A 16,526-nucleotide genomic window follows, 5' to 3' on the forward strand; every position below is an offset into this window, starting at 1 on the left:
ACTAGAGACTAGTGCTGACTGAGTATGCACAATTTACTCTTTCTTTTTCTTAAATTTTTTAATGTTTATTATTTTGAGAGAGAGAGAGAGACAGAGTGAGGACGGGGGAGAGGCAGAGAGCAAGGGAGACACAGAATCTGGAGCAGGCTCCAGGCTCTGAGCTGTCAGCAGAGAGCCCGATGTGGGGCTCGAACCCACGAACACTGAGATCATGACCTGAGCTGAAGTCAGACGCTTAACCAACTGAGCCACCCAGGCGCCACACAACTGACTCTTTCTTACCCTCTGACTTGTCTTGAACAACCTTCAGTTGGGCTTCTGTCTTTGGATGGCTCTTTCATTTCATTATGAGAGAATAATGAAAATGTAGATAAGCCCATGGAGGATGATGCAGGATAAAAATTCATTCAACACTAAAGTACACATTCACTAGCTCAGAGCTTTGTTTTTTGAGAGGCCAGTGAGGAGGAAACTGGAGGGGTTTCACTGATGAAGATACAAAGAAGAAAGGCTGTGAGGAGGAGAACCCAATTGTCCTTTCTGACCCTCCATCCACATTCAGCAAAACAGGACAGAGAGAAGCCTGGTAGGACAACTTCTCGCAAATTCTCATCCTGTTGAGACTGACTTCTGCTTTCCAGAACTCCACTGTTTTTCCCAGGTAATGCCTTTTCAATGGGCTACCTTTCCTCTGGCTGTTGGAGTGGTTTTGCAATTGCTTTTCTGTTTTTTGGAGTAGGATTTACATAAACAGCACATTTGAGTGACAATACAAATGATTCTGGCACCTTTTAAAGAGCATAAACCCAGCAAGCCATCAGCAATAAAAAGAACTGTCAAGCATTGCTCTGAACACACACAGCAGGGCGATACAATACAATTTTTTGAATATTCAGAATATGTAGACTGTGTAATTAAATGACTTTATTATTGTGACTGTTTTCTGCTGAAGTTATTTGAGACATGTTTGATGGCTCTTTTTAAGTGATTTATAAGACTTCTAAAGAGGCTGCTGCTAATGATGATAACACCAGTTATGCAATAAATGTTTGTTGGATGAGTCTTTACTAAAGCTGTCTCCCTGCCCTCAGCCTTAAGTGGATCTGGCCCTTCTGCCCATTTGCAAAAGGGGGCAAAATGTTGGTGTCAACTGACCTTGCTTGCCAGCCACAGCTCAGCGACACCTCCTCCCCAGAGTACTGGACCCAAGCTAGGCCAATAAAATTCTCTTCCCTGGTAATCTGAGTGGGGGCCACTGAGAATGTGATTTATTTAGAAAGTGATGGGTCACCAAAAGGTAAAATTTGGGGGTAGGGGGAAGCTTGGAGCCACACGCAAACAGCAAACATCTCTGCTAGATGCCAACATGGTGTACATGAAGAGGGTGGTAGAGGTGAGACACTGTGGCGTCTCTACTCTGCCCCATGAGATGAGCAAAGTGTCGGGAGATAATTCATCACAGTCTCTCTCATCTCTGCACATCCTGTGCACCCAGGCCTTTGCCTTGAACTATTTTCCCAAGGCGGTTTGTATAGCAAAAGCCTTAGAAGACAGGGATAATGTCTCCTTGGGGCAGAGAGCAGATTTGTTTCCTGATCAGGATAAGAAAGATCCTATTTCCTTCTGGTGCAACGGTGAGATAGGTTTGCTACTACTCTACAAGATTAAGATTGCTTAAACTCAGAACTCTTCAGGTCTGATGTAAACCCACTGTGTGTGCAGCATCCCCCTGGGCCCACTTCCCTGTCATCTTCATGAGATGGGGGCTGGAGGGTAGACAAAACAGAGTGATATAAACAGGAAACTCATGCCCCTATTGAGCCCTCAGAGATAAAGTCCTTGTCTCTGACCCAGGACTTGATCCAGCTTCCATGAGACTGTGATAGGCTAATTGGTTAGCTTTCAAGTAGGGTAAATATTCAATCCTTCATAGTTCTTGACAAAGCATTAAGAACCAGGTGACTACCAAAATCAACAAAGACTAGAAAGGACCAGAGAACACCACCAGAAACTCCAACTCTACAAGCATCATAATGGCAATAAATTCATATCTTTCAGTACTCACTCTAAACATCAATGGGCTCAATGCTCTAATAAAAAAATATAGGGTAACAGAATGGATAAGAAAACAAGATCCATCTATATGCTGTTTACAAGAGACCCACTTTAGACCTAAAGACACCTTCAGATTGAAAATAAGGGGATGGAGAGCCATCTATCATTCTAATGGTCAACAAAAGAAAGCCAGAGTAGCCATACTTATATCAGACAATCTAGACTTTAAAATAAAGACTGGATCAAGAGATGCAGAAGGGCATTATATCATAATCAAGGGGTCATAATACCAAAAAGACCTACAAATTGTAAACATTTATGCACCAAATGTGGAGGAACCCAAATATATATATCAATTAATCACAAACATAAAGAAATTCATCGATAGTAATACCATAATAGTAGGAGACTTCAACACCCCACTCACAGCAATGGACAGATCATCTAATCAAAAAAATCAACCAGGAAACAATGGCTTTGAGTGACACACTGGACCAGATGGACTTAACAGATATATTCAGAACATTTCATCCTAAAGCAGCAGAATATATATTCTTCTCCAGTGCACAGGGAACATTCTCCAGAATAGACCATATACTGGGACACAAATCAGCACTAAGTAAGTACAAAAAGATTGAGATCATACTGTGCATATTTTCAGACCACAATGCTGTGAAACTGGAAATCAACCACAAGAAAAAATTTGGAAAGGTAACAAATACTTGGAGACTGAAGAGCATCCTACTAAAGAATGAAGGGGCTAACCAAGAAGTTAAAGAGGAAATTAAAAAGTATATGGAAGCCAATGAAAATAATAACACCACAACTGCAAACCTCTGGGATGCAGCAAAGGTGGTCATAAGAGGAAAGTATATAGCAATCCAGGCCTTCCTAAAGAAGGAAGAAAGATCTCAGATACACAACCTAACCTTACACCTTAAGGATCTGGAAAAAGAACAGCAAATAACCCAAAACCAGCAGAAGACAGGAAATAATAAAGATTAGAGCAGAAATTAATGCTATTGAAACCAAAAAACAGTAGAACAGATCAATGAAACCAGAAGCTGGTTCTTTGAAAGAATTAACAAAATTGATAAACCACTAGCCAGTTTGATCAAAAAGAAAAAGGAAAGGACCCAAATAAATAAAATAAAGAATGAAAGAGGAGAGATCACAACCAACACACAGAAATAAAAACAATAATAAGAGAATATTATGAGCAATTATATGCCAATAAAATGGGTAATCTGGAAGAAATGGACAAATTCCTAGAAATATATATACTACCAAAACTGAAACAGGAAGAAATAGAAAATTTGAACAGACCCATAACCAGTAAGGAAATTGAATTAGTAATCAAAACTCTGCCAAAAAAACAAGAGTCCAGGGCCAGATGGCTTTCCAGGGGAATTTTACCAAACATTTAAGGAAGAGATAACACCTATTCTCTTGAAACTGTTATAAAAAATAGAAATGGAAGGAAAACTACCAAACTCTTTCTATGAAGCCAGCATTACCTTGATTCCAAAACCAGACAGAGACCCCACTAAAAAGGAGAACTATAGACCAATTTCCCTGATGAACATGGATGCAAAAATCTTTAACAAGATATTAGCCAACCGGATCCAACAATACAGTAAAAACAATTATTCACCACGACCAAGTGAGATTTATACCTGGGATGCAGGGCTGGTTCAATATCCCAAAATAATTAACGTGATTTATCACATCAATAAAAGAAAGGACAAGAACCATATGAACCTCTCAATAGACGCAGAGAAAGCATTTGACAAAATACAGCATCCTTTCTTGATAAAAACCCTCAAGAAAGTCAGGATAGAAGGATTGTACCTCAAGATCATAAAAGCCATATACGAAAGACCCAACACTATTATCATCCTCAACTGGGAAAAACTGAGAGCTTTCCCCCTAAGGTCAGAAACAAGACAGGGATGGCTACTCTCGCCACTGTTATTCAACATAGTATTGGAAGCGTTAGCCTCTGCAATCAGACAACACAAAGAAATAAAAGGCATCCAAATCATCCAGGAGGAGGTAAAACTTTCACTCTTAGCAGATGACATGATAGTCTATATGGAAAAACCCAAAATATTCCACCCAAAAAACTGTTAGAAATGATTCATGAATTCAGCAAAGTTGCAGGATATAAAATCAATGCACAGAAATCGGTTGCATTCCTATACACCAACAATAAAGCGACAGAAAGAGAAATCAAGGAATTGATCCTATTTACAGTTGCACCAAAGCCCATAAAATACCTAGGAATAAATCTAACCAAAGAGGTGAAAAATCTATACACTGAAAACTATATAAAGCTTGTGAAAGAAATTGAAGAAGACACAAAAAAATGGAAAAATATTCCATGATCCTGGATAGGAAGAACAAATATTGTTAAAATGTCTATACTGCCCAAAGCAATATACATATTCAATGCAATCCCTATCAAAATAACACCAGCATTCTTCACAGAGCTAAAACAAATAATCCTAAAATTTGTATGGAACCAGAAAAGACCCTGAATAGGCAAAGCGATCTTGAAAAAGAAAACCAAAGCAGGAGGCATCACAATCCCAGCCGTCAAGCTATACTACAAAGCTGTAATCATCAAGACAGTATGGTACTAGCACAAGAACAGACACTCAGATCAATGGAACAGAATAGAGAACCCAGAAATGGACCCACAGACATATGGGCAACTAATCTTTGACAAAGCAGGAAAGAATATCCAATGGAATAAAGACAGTCTCTTCAGCAAATGGTGCTGGGAAAACTGGACAGTGACGTGCAGAAGAATGAACGCAGACCACTTTTTACACCATACACAAAAATAAACTCAAAATGGATGAAAGACCTAAATGTAAGACAAGAAGCTATCAAAATCCTCGAGGAGAAAGCAAGCAAAAAGCTCTTTGATCTTGCCCACAGCAACTTCTTACTCAACACATGTCTGGAGGCAAGGGAAACAAAAGCAAAAATGAACTACTGAGACCTCATCAAAATAAAAAGCTTCTGTACAGTGAAAGAAACAATCAGCAAAACTAAAAGGCACCCGACAGAATGGGAGAAGATATTCACAAGTGACATATCAGATAAAGGGTTAGTATCCAAAATCTATAAAGAACATATCAAACTCAACACCCAAAAAACAAATAATCCAGTGACGAAATGGGCAAAAGACATTAATAGACACCTGTCCAAAGAAGACATCCAGATGGCCAACCGACACATGAAAAAATGCTCAACATCACTCATCATCAGGGAAATACAAATCAAAACCACAATGAGATACCACCTTAGCCAGAATGGCTAACATTAACAGCTCAGGCAACAACAGATGTTGGTGAGGAGGCAGAGAAAGAGTATCTCTTTTGCATTGTTGGTGGGAATTCAAGCTGGTGCAGCCACTCTGGAAAACAGTATAGAGGTTCTTCAAAAAGCTAAAAATAGAACTACCCTACGACCCAGCAATTGCACTACTAGGCATTTATCTAAGGGGTACAGCTGTGCTGTTTTGAAGGGACACATGCACCCCCATGTTTATAGCAGCACTATTAACAATAGCCAAAGTATGGAAAGAGCCCAAATTTCCATTGATGGATGAATGAATAAAAAAGATATGGTATATATATACACACACACACACACACACACACACACACACACACACACAATGGAGTATTACTTGGCAATCAAAAAGAATGAAATTTTGCCATTTGCAACTACATGGATGGAACTGGAGGGTATTATGCTAAGGAAATTAGCCAGCCATAGAAAGACAAAAATCATATGACTTCACTTATTTGAGGACTTTAAGAGACAAAACAGACAAACATAAGGGAAGGGAAACAAAAATAATATAAAAACAGGGAGGGGACAAAACAGAAGAGACTCATAAATATGGAGAACAAACTGAGGGTTGCTGGAGGGGTTGTGGGAGGGGGGATGGGCTAAATGTGTAAAGGGCACTAAGGAATCTACTCCTGAAATCATTGTTTCACTACATGCTAACTAATTTGGATGTAAATTAAAAAAAATAAAAAAACAAAATTAAAAAAAAAAAAAAAGAACCAGGCAACTGATTGAGATGCTAATTCTGCACAAAACAATGTGTGGTGTACCAAAAAAGCAAAACCCCATTTCTATCTATGATCAAGGAGCTCTTTCAGCTTCTAAATAGATTTGTGGATACTTTTATTATGAGTCTATTTTTAAATACACGCATTATAGCCTGAACACTGGGAAGGCAATTTTCCATGTATTGATTCCTATGTCAATCAATTGGGAGAGAATTTGAATTTCTAAAAATGTCCTAGGGGTAAAAACATTTTTCAAATGCTTGTCTAATCTTCCTGGAAAGGTGGGAGAAGAACAGGAAAGGCTACTTCTTGCCACAGTAAAGAAGATGTCTAGGAACAGAATGTCTGAATTAATCACCTGGTTCCTGTGACAGTGACACTTAATGATAAGTCCTGAGGATATATTAGCATTTTATAAATAAAAAAAACACTTGTAACTGTGACATAAATGCCTGATAACGTTATTATCCCATTATCTCATATGATGAGGTAAGCAACTCTTGTGTTCATATCCTAGAGATGAGAAACTCAGGCTTAGAAAGGTCAGTGACTGGCCCAAGGATAATGGGCTAGAATGCTTCTGGTTGAAAGTAACAGAATATGCATCTGAAAGCACTAAAACAACAACAATGTGCATTACTTTGCATAAAAAGAAGTTCAGTGGGAGCAGGTCCAGAGTTGGCTGACTCATTAGCTCTCACTACTGTCAAGTACCCTAGTTCTTTCTTGCTTCCTGCCTTACCATCTTCAACATACTGGCTCTCATATCAGATAAGCTTTTTACCTCATCATCACTAAGTGGCTGCAGCCCCTCCAAACACTATATCCCTGCCAGACAATAGCCAAAACTTTCCCAGAAGTTGCCCCTGCAACTTCAATAATGTACCCTCATATCTCTTCGGCCAGAGGAAGGGCATATACCCATGCCCAAACAAATCACAGATTCTGAGGAGAACCTGAGTACATTTAAAGTGGAGTCCTAAGCAAAATCAGAGATCTATACATAAGGAAGAGGAAGTAGTGGTATTTGGGAGGCATATAACCATGGCTGAAACTTTGTCAGAACCAGACTGGAATTCTGGGGCCTAAAGGCCCTACACTTAAATTCTAATGCTATATTTTTCATGATAATGGAATGTTCTAGATTTCCACTGTTCTGTATGGTGGCCACATGTGACTATTTAGCACTTGAAACATAGTTAATGTGACTAAGGGATTGAATTGAATTTTTTTTACAAGTTTAATTCAAAGAGACACATGGGTCTAGTGACCATGCGGGAACAGCACATTAACAGCATTGCTGGGGCATCCAATAGGGTTCTAACGCTGGAGAAATATAATGTGAGACACAAATGTAACTTACATTTTCCAATAGTTGCATTAAAAAAGGTAAAAAGGAACAGGTAAAATTCATTTTATAATATGTTTGACTTTACTTTCATATCTAAAATATTATTTCAACATGTAATCAATAAAACATATTAATGTGATGTTTTACATTCTTTTGTTCACCCTCAGTCTTTGGGATCTGATGTGTCTTTTACACTTAGCACATCTCTACATTTCAGGTGTTCAGGAGCCATGTGGCCAAGGTAGTCTAGAGATTTCAGAGCATTCATGCCAAATGATCTTTCCTGATACTGGTTCACTACTCTAGGAAGACAAGAAAGTGAGGCTCAGAAAGGCTATGCCAGTGGCTCTCAGACTTGAAGGTTGTCATAGACCCCTAGAGCTCTGGTGAGCACTGTGGCTGGTCCCCACCTTCCGTGTTTGTGATTGTGCAGGTCCAGGATGTGCACTTCTCATAGGTAGTGCAGGTGCTGCTTGTCCCGGGTCCTCTTGAAGCAACAGTGCTCTAAATGAACCGCCCACACTCACACCTGTCATGAACAAAGCATTCAGAACGAAACCCATGTTTTGTCTTCCAGTTCATTCTCTTCTACATGCAGAGTGATGAGGCCAGGATGCTGGGACAGCCGGAAACAACTCCTAGACAACAGAACAGCGCTCAAGGCGCTCAATTTCCTTGATCCAAACAATTGACAGCAGAGTCTGGACACATCATATGGATATTACATAAACACTGTTCCTATCCCAGACTTGTGCCCTTCTCATGCCGACTTTCTGCTTAGCTCATATGATTTCAGGCTTACTTTCTTTCGAGAAAATCATTGAATAAGTAATAAATTCTTAAAGGAATTCCTTGCCCTCATATTTAATGTCTTTGGGGTGGAGTGGGGATGTATTATCATCACATTGTCCACATATCACTAGAGTTCAGATGGGAATCTGAAGAAGAGGCAATTATGTAAATCACTTCTGACAATGCCATGCACTCAGCCCCTGGTAAATTATGCTTTAGTATACTCAGCAGAAGCTATCAAAGCCCAGCTGAGATTCTGAGAGCTCTTCAGATGATTTTCTAATCAGCAGGTGACAGAAGTGGCTCTCGGGACGATAGTCCTCATACTGCTGAAGGTCAAGTATCGTCAAGGTGCACTGCTATTTGCAGAAGAAGCTGTTCTTGCAGACCTGCTGCCCAGATGCTTGGAGGCCAGATGACTCCTGACCAGGGGGGCACACCTGAAGTGTGGAAATAGAGGAGGTAGTCACATTGCCCACAAAGGAGCTGTTCCCCCTGGCTCGAGGAGGGTCTGTGAGGCCCCCACTTCACCCTCTCAGCTGTCATTCACACTGAGAAACTCCAGGTGCCTACCAGCTACTGGGGCCAGCCATACCCATGGGTGGCCCTATCGCGACCTGGAGGAGAGAGAAGGACCCTCAGATCCAGCCCAAACCCAGCCCTTTGCTGCTTATAACTATGTACAGGTGAGCAATTTGGGTCTGATGACAGACATTGAATCAACAGACCCAAAATAGGCCCCTCATATATACATCCTACAGCAAAGGGACAGATGAGCTAAAAAAACAGCTTATAAATGCACTTTGTTTCCCCGCTTTTACTCAGCATGAATGTTGCACTCTGTTTTCTCTCCCTCTGTAGATATGTCACTGGTCCCCTTCAGTGGCATATTTAGTGCCTTGGGAGAGGACAGCTATGGGGTCCCAACCGCCCCAGCCTAATCCCATCTGGTATCTAGCAGGTTGCGCCTTGCCCCTCTTGAGCTGTCTGTTTCTCTGTGCAGAGGGGTCTCTGGTTTCCTGGATGCTTCTTTTGACCTGTCCCTTCAGACTCCCTGGAGGCCCGGTGATTTCCACACACTGTGGCCCCCAGGCTGCCTGTCTCTTATGGTTCCATTTAATTGAGCAATGCATCAATACACTTTAGAATTATCTGGAGAGCCTTTAAAATATTCAGATGCCTGAGTCCCCCTCCAAACCAAATGACTCAGAGTGTATGGGAATGGGGCCCAGGCATCCGTGGTTGTGAATTTTCCCAGGGGTGCCAACCTGCAGCAGAGGGTGCCTGGCTATCAGGGAAGTGAGCTCCCAGAAGCTGAGGATCCTGTGCCAGATCCTGTGTCCTGGGCTCCAGTGAGGGATGGGACCTTCTCTTCTCTGCCAGTCTGAGCATGTTTGTGCCTGGTTTTTGACACCCCAGCAGCACACATGTTCCATGAATGATGCCTGCGCCTTCCAGCTCACCGATGCTAACAGAGGGGGTCCTCTGCTTAATGTCAGAAAAACCAGATGTGTCCAGGAGCTTTGAGCTACCAAGTACCAGAGACTTCAGATGGAATATTAATAATAATAAACATATTATTAATAATAAACATATAGTGTTTATTGGAGCCAGACCCTGTTGTAACTGCTTCACATATGTCAACCTGTTCAGTCCCCACAACAGCCCATCTGTGGTAGGACTAGAATTAAGGCCACTTTACAGGGGAGGAAGTTGAGAAACAGAGAGGTTGAGTAACTTGCCCAAGGTCACATAAATGGCAAGCAATGAGCTGGGACTCAGATCAAAGTAGTCACATTATGTTATGCTGCCTCCCAAAACGTCTGCCCTTCAAGAATTACCCCCTCCACCCCACACTGTCAGCTCAAACACAAATCCTAGTAGCTCAGCCTCATGACCTTCTTGACTTGGAAGAAGAACCTCCATATCAGACCTCAATTTCTAAACCTGTTCTAGTCCATGATATTTTACCATTATGATGATGCTGCAGTGAAGGCAGTGATTCTCGGTATAAACTCAATCTTGTTTTCATCATTATGGCAATTTTTCAAAAGCTAAGATACTCTCTTCAATCCCTGAACCCCACTCTCAACCTAGCCCTGGGGTTTGAGGCCAGATAGAACTTGAGAGCAAAGTAGAGAAATGGGATGGGCAGGAAAGTGTTCATCTCAGGATGAGCTGAATATGACCTAGGTGCACATGTCCCTCCAGAGCCATCTCAGGAGGGGGTTCAGCACTGTGAGTGCTCATTCTCTCAAGAATTCACTGTTGCATGAGTGGTCCACACTTCAAATGCTTCTCTGATCCTTCCCTAAGTATAGAAGTCTGGAGAGAGTATTTTTGGAAATGGTATGATTCCCTGCTCTTGGTCTTGGACACATAGACATTTCAATTTAATCTTCAATATCTCCTGGTGTTGTCAGTGAAATGCACACCTCACCTTTACCACTGCAAACCCTTTCCCTATGATGCTCTGGGGAGATGTGTGACAGCCCCTTAGAAGTTAATCTGGTGCTTCACAAACTTTATTTTCTGTCACTTAAAGTGGAAATTCAAAAGTTAAATTGGAGAGTCCCCCATAATTAGGGGATCCTTGTCCTGGTTTGCCTGGAAGAGTCAGGTGTCATGCTGTTGGTCAGCACAACTGCTAATAGAGCTTCCTTTCACTCCCAGGAGAATCTGGTTTGAGCATAACCCATCATTAAGGTGTCAGTCAAAGCAGAATAAAGGTCAGGCTGTGTCTGCAAAGCTTGCTCTGTTTGGGTCATTTGCACAAAGTTGGGATAGAAGTAATGCTCTCCCCATGTGTCTTAGGATTGTTTTCAATACAGGTTAGATATAAAAACACTATTAGTAGAAACCGATACATCTGACAATAAAACCTATAATAATAATTAATGGGGGAGTGTGTCAGTGGCCTCCACCACCCCCTTGACCCTTTACCCTCTGAAGGGAACTAACCAGTGGAACATCAGACAACAACGTGGGGTCAAGCGGGAGCAGGCAGACCTTCTCTTTAGTCTCATCACACAGAGAGGGTTAGAAAAATAAATAACCTTGATAGCTGACACTCACTGAGTGCTGATGACGGCCAGGTACTCCCCCAGTTACCATAGGTATGCCAAGGTAATGGGTCCTCATGGCGCCTTACCAAATAATTACTACCATTACACCCACTTTCCAGATGTGGAAACAGAGGCACAAAGAGATGGAGGGACTTGTCCAAGGCTGCATATCTGGGAGGAGGTGAAGCCGTATTTGAACCAGGCAGCCTAGTTTCAAGGTCAAGATGCCACAGTGCCGAGCCTACCTGCCCTGTGTGTACCTAGAATGCACCAGTGTGCCCTCTCTGCTTGCCGCTGCAGCAGTCCTGGCAAAAACATGCAGCTCTTGCTTGTGCTGTTCCAAACGCTCCAAAGGCTCTTTGTGTAAACCTCACAGACCTGGACCCCCAGGCCACCCTCTGTCATGGTAAGGAAGCCATGCAGACCCCAACTCTGACCCTGACAGTCGGCTTATACACACTCCCAGCTTCTCTACCTCCTCAGATGACGGCCCTAGGCCTCCTCCAGGCACACAAGGCATACCTTATCATCACCCACTACATTCTGCTCCCCTGCCAGGCATCCAGTACTGCTGCCACTTCGCAGTTCATTCCCCAGGCCCCCAGCAGCATCTGCTCTGCCAGCTTCTCTCTCTGAAGTACACCTTCATCCTCACTATCATGCTCTTTGTCTCCTTCTTTGCCACCACCCTTCCCCTGTGATCCCAGGCACTTTCCAGTATGTTTCCAATGTGGAGCGGTGGTGAAAATATAAGCCTTCCAAGGCCCTGCACACAGTAGGCCATCATCCCATATAAGACAACATATGCAACCATGACTCGCAGGGGACTCATACTCTCCACTAGCATTTGTTGAATGAATGAATGAATGCTCAGTCTCCCTGACTTCTGGACTCCAGAAATGCTGGGTTTGGGTGTCCCCAGTGCTACATGCAGCACACTCATAATGTGGGCTGTTTTCTAAAACCGCAGAAAACAGCAATACATATTTACCTTATTAAATGCTAGCTTGGTTTGCTGTGAATTGTATGTCTGCATGAGGGGAGAGAGGGCAGAGCCAGGAAAGGTTAGGAGAAAAACTCTCCAAAGTAGAGGTGGGAAAGATCCCAAGGGCTCACGTGTTAGGCAAGACACCAGGAAATATTCAGAGATGAGAGGGGGCTGGGCATTAAATGGACAGAGAGAATGATGGTAGAGGGGTATCCAGGCATGCAGAACAGTTGTGGGACACCTCCCCTATTGGGCCTCGAGGGGAATCATTTAAAGATTTCCCCCAGTGTCCAGGACTAAAAAGAAAAGCCCCTGTATTTCTCCCTCCACCCAAATCTTGGGTTTCTGTCACCCCCCCAAACACCTGCACCCTAGAATGACAAAGCCATCATCTCTTTCCCCATAAGAATCTCTCCCTTAGAGACAATGAGGAAAATGAGAGCAGAGGAAAGAACAGACTAATTTAAAGAGTGTCCATAAAGGGGAGGAGGGTTGCTAAGACAAACCTTTTATTATTAATTTTTTTTTAAGACAAATCTTTTAAAGGAACCATTTGGGTGGCAGAAACTAGGGACAGAGATTAGACTCAGCCACTATGTTGCACAGGGGCTGATCACCAGTCCCTTCCCTCTCCGCCCCCCCCCCCCCCCCACCAAATCCTGGATAAATAGCAGTCAGACCTCTGACAGGTCACCTCTAGCTGGCCTTAATCATCCCGACAGCCTCCCCTCCGCAGCTGCTCCAGCCATCCAGCATAGGAGATGGGACCCCACTTCTGGCACCCGGTAGCCACTTCCAGATGCATCAAAGACATTTCAGGAGTGTGCTGAAGGGAGGCTCAAGGAGGCCACTGGCCTGCAGAGGTGGTGTTCCAAAGGGCCAGCATTTCCCTGCCGATTATCTTCCAAGACAAATCCCCACTTCGCTAGTTCTGCTGTGCCCTGTGCCTGACCAGTAGGGCCAGGGTTGTGAGACTGCCTGCTGAATCCCCAGACCCGGACTGTAGCCCAGAATCATCCAGCTCAAGGGTGTTAACTTGCACTCTCTGGAGTTTGGGAGAAGGAGGGAATCCAGACCCGAACACCGACCTTTCCAGAGCACCCTTTCCCAGGCACCTTTCAGAGACCTCAGTGGAGACGCCTCAGAAGTCAGCCAGCTTGGCATAGGCTTTGCGGCGTCTGGCTCTGGGGCTAGCTGCCGCTGTCGGTGCTGCCCCGCGCGATGAGCATCGGACGCAGAGGCTGGCCTTCTTTTGTGGCATCTCTCCTCCTCTGTGGATCCTCCTCTGTGCCTCCTCCTCTGGCATCTCCGTTCCCGGCGCCCACCCACCTCCATCCTACAGAAATCTCACTGAAAAGGTCCTGGGATTTGCGATTGCGCGGAGTGAAGGGAGGGGGCGACTGGGACCCGGGCAGACCGGGAATTCACAGCGACGCCTTTGGGAGCTTCAGGTTCCGCTTCTAGGAAATGAGTTTAATGATGGGACAGACCCTGCAGGTCTTCGAGAAGATCATAGGGGCAGGGGGGCGCGGTGGACAGGAGGAGGATGTCAAGCGCCCGGCTAAGGGCTCTGCACGCTCAGCATAGTCGCTACCACCCCAGGGCCGCGTTACCCAAACGGAGGACTCTGGGACCCCTAGCCCCGCGGCTGCAGAGGGCAGAGCAGGGGAGTGGGAGGCCAAAGGTCAGACAAGACAGGATCTGAGGTGAGCAGCTGAGGGGGCGGGAGGTCCATCTGGGGCTCTGGACGACCTGGGGCGGGGCTGGATCCCAGGCGGGGGCGCGGAGGTGGGCAGGCCGGGCAGGGCGCGCGGGCGCTGGGACTGGGGTGCGGAGGGCGCGCGGCGCGGGATTGGCGGGCGCTCCCCGCGGGGCCCACCGCAGGCTTTTCAGGCGGAGCAGGCAGAGGCGCACGCACCTGCACCGGAGTCCCAGGGCAAGTACTCTCCACCGCGCTCCCGCCGCCCCGGGCGGGCACCCCTGGGCATGAGCGCCCCCCCGACGCTGTCCCCAGAGGGCGAGGAAGAGCTCCAGACAGCCTGGTCCCCTGCGGTCAACGCCAGCTGCGCCCCTGCTGAGGAGGAGGCAGCGGCGGGGACCGGGGACGCAGGGGCACCGGGCATGGTCGCCATCCAGTGCATCTACGCGCTGGTGTGCTTGGTGGGCCTGGTGGGCAACGCCCTGGTCATCTTCGTGATCCTCCGCTACGCCAAGATGAAGACGGCCACCAACATCTACCTGCTCAACCTGGCCATCGCGGACGAGCTCTTCATGCTGAGCGTGCCCTTCGTGGCCTCGTCGGCCGCCCTGCGCCACTGGCCCTTCGGGTCTGTGCTGTGCCGCGCGGTGCTCAGTGTGGACGGCCTCAACATGTTCACCAGCGTCTTCTGTCTGACGGTGCTCAGCGTGGACCGCTACGTCGCCGTGGTGCACCCTCTGCGCGCCGCCACCTACCGGAGGCCCAGCGTGGCCAAGCTCATCAACTTGGGCGTGTGGCTGGCATCCTTGCTGGTCACCCTGCCCATCGCCATCTTCGCTGACACCAAACCGGCTCGGGGCGGCCAAGCCGTGGCCTGCAACCTGCATTGGCCTCACCCGGCCTGGTCGGCGGTCTTTGTGATCTATACTTTCCTGCTGGGCTTCCTGCTGCCCGTTCTGGCCATCGGCCTGTGCTACCTGCTCATCGTGGGCAAGATGCGGGCGGTGGCACTGCGGGCCGGCTGGCAGCAGCGCAGGCGCTCAGAAAAGAAGATCACGCGGCTGGTGCTGATGGTGGTAGCAGTCTTTGTGCTCTGCTGGATGCCTTTCTATGTGGTGCAGCTGCTAAACCTGTTTGTGACCAGCCTTGATGCCACAGTCAACCATGTGTCCCTCATCCTCAGCTACGCCAACAGCTGTGCCAACCCTATCCTCTATGGCTTCCTCTCAGACAACTTCCGCCGTTCCTTCCAGCGGGTTCTCTGCCTGCGCTGCTGCCTCTTGGATGTCGCAGGTGGTGCTGAGGAAGAGCCCCTGGACTACTATGCCACTGCTGTCAAGAGTAGAGGTGGGGCAGGCTGGATATGCCCCCCACTCCCCTGTCAGCAGGAGCCCTTACGACCAGAACCCAGCCGCAAGCCGGTCCCTCTCACCAGGACCACCACCTTCTGAAGAACCCTTTCACCTCCTCCCCAGCCTGGCCACCTGTAAGGGAGTCTGTGCTACCCTGACACCCCAGCAGACTGCCAGTCCTAGATGCTCATCTAAGAGCCACCACCTGTTCCCACCACAGCCACAGCCACCTTTTCCCAGCAGTCTATGGGCCAGCCCCAAGAGCATCAAAGCTCCTTTCCTTTGTTCTGTCCTCAGGACTCTGGTTTCTAGGGGGGCACCTCCATGGGGGTAGGACTCCTCTGACCACGTCCATGATGTTAATTATTCCTGGATCTCTGACTAGTTTCCGAGGGGTGGGAAGCAGGGGGATGCCAGGCAGGAATGGCCATCTGCATGTGACGTGTTACAGAATCTCTGCCTTGGAGAGGGCTGTCCAGAGGGTGGAGGCAGCCTGTGCCCTTGCTCTCTGCAGACTCTGCCTGTGGTGGGGACATAGCATGTTCGAAAAGGGAGGGGAGGAAGGAAGATGCCTCCAAGCACCAGTGGCTTCCATTCCTGGGAACTTTTCTAACTGAAATTGATGCATGACAGCCTGGGGCACCTCCAGGCCCAGTGCCTGCTTGCAGTCAGAAACGTCACTCAGTTTTCTGGGGCTAGCAGCAGGCTTCCTGTGAGTAGGAAAGGTCTGGAAAGTCATGATGTGGGATTTGTTATGAGGCACAAAACCAGGTCAGTAATGATAATAATAATAAAGCAGAAAGGATGAATCTCATCTAGCTCCTATGGTGTGATTTTTTGCCTTGACCCTTTGTCATGAGAACATGAGACCTCATTAAGTTGACCAGTTTATACCGCAGTGGTGAGTGGGAGGGAACTGGAGGTGGGAGGGAAGAGACCAGAGAATGCAGATGGAAATCAGCCCAGATTTTGGATAGAGGAGGCAGCTCTGTCACCCACTGTTAAAAAAAAAAAAAATCGCAATTCAGTAAAACACCAGCCAGATGTACATAATAAACATATCTAGGCTGAACATGGTAAACAGCTGTAACTTCTTGCCTAATGTTAACCCAAGGATAAATTAGCTT

At 46.0% G+C, this 16,526-nt stretch overlaps 1 protein-coding gene across 1 annotated transcript; it reads left to right on the forward strand.

The window, feature by feature from the left end:
- The first annotated feature begins 14,334 nt into the window (after positions 1-14,334).
- On the forward strand, positions 14,335-15,498 carry SSTR4 (somatostatin receptor 4). Its single transcript, XM_047067523.1, has one exon. It carries the CDS (start codon positions 14,335-14,337, stop codon positions 15,496-15,498), a length of 1,164 nt encoding a protein of 387 aa, XP_046923479.1.
- The last annotated feature ends 1,028 nt before the right edge of the window (positions 15,499-16,526 follow it).

Source organism: Lynx rufus, unplaced genomic scaffold, assembly GCF_022079265.1.
Source record: "Lynx rufus isolate CCGP_SWC_20201006 ecotype Redwood Valley unplaced genomic scaffold, mLynRuf1.p SCAF_8, whole genome shotgun sequence".
In the NCBI taxonomy this organism is placed as follows: domain Eukaryota; kingdom Metazoa; phylum Chordata; class Mammalia; order Carnivora; family Felidae; genus Lynx; species Lynx rufus.